This window comes from Tachysurus fulvidraco, chromosome 18 (genome assembly GCF_022655615.1).
Source record: "Tachysurus fulvidraco isolate hzauxx_2018 chromosome 18, HZAU_PFXX_2.0, whole genome shotgun sequence".
Lineage (NCBI taxonomy): Eukaryota > Metazoa > Chordata > Actinopteri > Siluriformes > Bagridae > Tachysurus > Tachysurus fulvidraco.
In genome coordinates, this window is record NC_062535.1 from 20489209 (window position 1) to 20494208 (window position 5000).

At 42.5% G+C, this 5000-nt stretch overlaps 1 protein-coding gene across 6 annotated transcripts in view; it reads right to left on the minus strand.

The window, feature by feature from the left end:
• The window catches only part of LOC113636964 (ADP-ribosylation factor-binding protein GGA3-like), an 11750-nt gene that overhangs the window by 6082 nt on the left and 668 nt on the right, over positions 1-5000 (minus strand). For 5 of the 6 annotated variants that reach the window (XR_003439242.2, XM_027137330.2, XM_047803496.1 and 2 more), the window contains exons 2-5: positions 4097-4181; positions 3761-3836; positions 3500-3598; positions 3193-3316 (exon numbers count right to left, since the gene is read on the minus strand). Coding sequence is in view for 5 of the 6 variants with exons in the window: in XM_027137330.2 (XP_026993131.1) it covers positions 3193-3316; positions 3500-3598; positions 3761-3836; positions 4097-4181 (384 nt within the window). In the remaining variant the exon portion in view is untranslated. The remainder of the gene's footprint in view (positions 1-3192; positions 3317-3499; positions 3599-3760; positions 3837-4096; positions 4182-5000) is intronic. The other variant, XM_027137328.2, reaches the window with a different exon arrangement.

Here is a 5000-nt window from a genome sequence, read left to right on the forward strand (position 1 = left end):
ACAACCTCACAATCACTCTCACAACCTCACAATCACTCTCACAACCTCACAATCACTCTCACAACCTCACAATCACTCTCACAACCTCACAATCACTGTCACAACCTCACAATCGCTGTCACAACCTCACAATCACTCTCACAACCTCACAATCACTCTCACAACCTCACAATCACTCTCACAACCTCACAATCACTGTCACAACCTCACAATCAGTGTCACAACCTCACAATCACTGTCACAACCTCACAATCACTCTCACAACCTCACAATCACTCTCACAACCTCACAGTCACTGTCACAACTTCACAATCACTGTCACAACCTCACAATCACTGTCACAACCTCACAATCAATCTCACAACCTCACAGTCACTCTCACAACCTCACAATCAATCGCACAACCTCACAATCACTGTTACAACCTCACAATCACTGTCACAACCTCACAATCAATCTCATAACCTCACAATCACTCTCACAACCTCACAATCACTCTCACAACCTCACAATCAATCTCACAACCTCACAATCACTGTCACAACCTCACAATCACTCTCACAACCTCACAATCGCTGTCACAACCTCACAATCGCTCTCACAACCTCACAATCAATCTCACAACCTCACAATCACTCTCACAACCTCACAATCACTGTCACAACCTCACAATCATTGTCACAACCTCACAATCACTCTCACAACCTCACAATCACTCTCACAACCTCACAATCAATCTCACAACCTCACAATCGCTGTCACAACCTCACAATCACTCTCACAACCTCACAATCGCTGTCACAACCTCACAATCACTCTCACAACCTCACAATCGCTCTCACAACCTCACAATCGCTGTCACAACCTCACAATCACTCTCACAACCTCACAATCAATCTCACAACCTCACAATCACTGTCACAACCTCACAATCACTGTCACAACCTCACAATCACTCTCACAACCTCACAATCGCTCTCACAACCTCACAATCGCTGTCACAACCTCACAATCACTCTCACAACCTCACAATCGCTGTCACAACCTCACAATCACTCTCACAACCTCACAATCACTCTCACAACCTCACAATCACTCTCACAACCTCACAATCACTCTCACAACCTCACAATCACTGTCACAACCTCACAATCACTCTCACAACCTCACAATCGCTGTCACAACCTCACAATCGCTCTCACAACCTCACAATCAATCTCACAACCTCACAATCACTCTCACAACCTCACAATCACTGTCACAACCTCACAATCATTGTCACAACCTCACAATCACTCTCACAACCTCACAATCACTCTCACAACCTCACAATCAATCTCACAACCTCACAATCGCTGTCACAACCTCACAATCACTCTCACAACCTCACAATCGCTGTCACAACCTCACAATCACTCTCACAACCTCACAATCACTCTCACAACCTCACAATCGCTGTCACAACCTCACAATCACTCTCACAACCTCACAATCAATCTCACAACCTCACAATCACTGTCACAACCTCACAATCACTGTCACAACCTCACAATCACTCTCACAACCTCACAATCACTCTCACAACCTCACAATCGCTGTCACAACCTCACAATCACTCTCACAACCTCACAATCGCTGTCACAACCTCACAATCACTCTCACAACCTCACAATCACTCTCACAACCTCACAATCACTCTCACAACCTCACAATCGCTGTCACAACCTCACAATCGCTGTCACAACCTCACAATCACTCTCACAACCTCACAATCACTCTCACAACCTCACAATCACTCTCACAACCTCACAATCAGTGTCACAACCTCACAATCACTGTCACAACCTCACAATCACTCTCACAACCTCACAATCACTCTCACAACCTCACAGTCACTGTCACAACTTCACAATCACTGTCACAACCTCACAATCACTGTCACAACCTCACAATCAATCTCACAACCTCACAGTCACTCTCACAACCTCACAATCAATCGCACAACCTCACAATCACTGTTACAACCTCACAATCACTGTCACAACCTCACAATCAATCTCATAACCTCACAATCACTCTCACAACCTCACAATCACTCTCACAACCTCACAATCAATCTCACAACCTCACAATCACTGTCACAACCTCACAATCGCTGTCACAACCTCACAATCGCTCTCACAACCTCACAATCAATCTCACAACCTCACAATCACTCTCACAACCTCACAATCACTCTCACAACCTCACAATCACTCTCACAACCTCACAATCAATCTCACAACCTCACAATCACTGTCACAACCTCACAATCACTGTCACAACCTCACAATCAATCTCACAACCTCACAATCACTGTCACAACCTCACAATCACTCTCACAACCTCACAATCGCTGTCACAACCTCACAATCGCTCTCACAACCTCACAATCAATCTCACAACCTCACAATCACTGTCACAACCTCACAATCACTGTCACAACCTCACAATCACTCTCACAACCTCACAATCACTCTCACAACCTCACAATCACTCTCACAACCTCACAATCACTGTCACAACCTCACAATCAATCTCACAACCTCACAATCACTCTCACAACCTCACAATCGCTGTCACAACCTCACAATCACTCTCACAACCTCACAATCAATCTCACAACCTCACAATCACTCTCACAACCTCACAATCACTGTCACAACCTCACAATCATTGTCACAACCTCACAATCACTCTCACAACCTCACAATCACTGTCACAACCTCACAATCAATCTCACAACCTCACGATCAATCTCACAACCTCACAATCACTCTCACAACCTCACAATCACTCTCACAACCTCACAATCACTCTCACAACCTCACAATCACTCTCACAACCTCACAATCACTGTCACAACCTCACAATCGCTGTCACAACCTCACAATCGCTGTCACCACCTCACAATCGCTGTCACAACCTCACAATCAATCTCACAACCTCACAATCACTCTCACAACCTCACAATCAATCTCACAACCTCACAATCAATCTCATAACCTCACAATCACTCTCACAACCTCACAATCACTCTCACAACCTCACAGTCAATCTCACAACCTCACAATCACTGTCACAACCTCACAATCGCTGTCACAACCTCACAATCGCTGTCACAACCTCACAATCAACCTCACAACCTCTCACCTTGTTTCTTTAGCATGTTGTATGCTTCCTGAACCTTCGGCTCATCCTTTAACCACTGAGTCCAGCTGTACATAGCCTCAATCACCCTCTGTTTCACCTGCTTTGGGCTCAACACACCCAGATACTGCAAACACACACACACACACACACACACACACACACACACACACACACACACACACACACACACACAGCTAATCTGATGATGACATTGTGACTGCTAAAAACATGTGATTAGATATTGGTTGTTTGGAGGGTAGTTAAACTGTGTGTGTGTGTGTGTGTGTGTGTGTGTGTGTTTCAGTACCTTTGGAGAGAGAACTTTAATGAGTTCATTCAGGAACCTGAACTTCACTACTTCAGTGTGAAAACGTTTCCCACAATTATTCATACACACCTCTAATAACTGCAGAGAAGAAACACACACAAACACAAAAAGACTCTAAGATGTGTAAGATCAGCAGGTTTACAGTGGGTGTGGTTAAGACAGAAGTGTGTGTGTGTGTGTGTGTGTGTGTGTGTGTGTGTGTGTGTGTGTGTGTGCAGTGAATTGTGGGTAATGATGTACAGTGAGAGCCTGAAGAGCTTCCTTCTCCTGAGGAGACTGGATCTTATGAGCCAAGAGCCGTGTTGCAATCTGGGGACTGTACACACACAAACAAACAAACACAAACAAACACACACACACACACACACACACAAACACACACAAACACACACACACACACACACAGACCTGTTATAAATGTAACATGGGTGTTACATTGTGCGTATTGTGTTACGGTTATGTGCTTCATTTAAAATTTGTGCAGTGCTGAGAGATTCTTATGGTTAAGAAAGTGTATGTTCAAATATCAGTAACTCTGTGTGTGTGTGTGTGTGTGTGTGTGTGTGCGTGTCTCACCCATCAGGATGTGCATTAACATGTTGGTAGAACTCCTGAATGCAGTCCCATCTCTCTGACTGGTTCATAGGATCTGTAACTTTATCTAAACAATTACAAAATCACACCAGATTTTTACATTACACACTCACACACACACACACACACACACACACACACACACACACACACACACACACACACACACACACACACATATCTGTACATCAGTGTTGTATAAAGTGTTAGTAAACAACACTTGAGTAAAAGCACAAGTGTCGTACTAGAAACAGACTTCAGTAGAAGTGAAAGTCACCTTTTAGAATATTACTGAAGTAAAAGTCTTAAAGTATCTGATATTTACTGTACTTAAGTATCAAAAGTCATTTTCTGATATTTAATGTACTTAAGTATTTGAAGTAAAAGTAAAAAGTAAAATGTCAGTGATTTTCAGTAGGTATAAGATCAGGGGCAGTTCTAGGGTTTCATCTTTAGGGGTTTTATCCCTCAGTGAGAATTTAAAACAAGAAGAGTTTTATATTATATATTATATGACTACACAGTAAGCCAAAAGTTATGGTATTATTAAATGGTAAAAGTGGACACCAAAATGTTCTGCATGATGTAATGATGTCAGTCTTGAATCAGATCAGTTCATGTGTGTGTGTGTTCACTATAAACAGTGTGAATGACGTCATTAATAAACTAATATTCACAAAGACCAAATCAATTAATGTTATTTTTATTTAATATTGATATTGCATTAATATTTAGTTTGTGCTACAACTCTGTAATAAGAATAGTGACATTTCACTGCTTTTGGTTGCCGTCTTTGTACTCCGTTACATTACAACACTGCTGTACATATGTGTATATGTATATATAATGTGTGTGTGTGTGTGTGTGTGTGTGTGTGTGTGTGTAT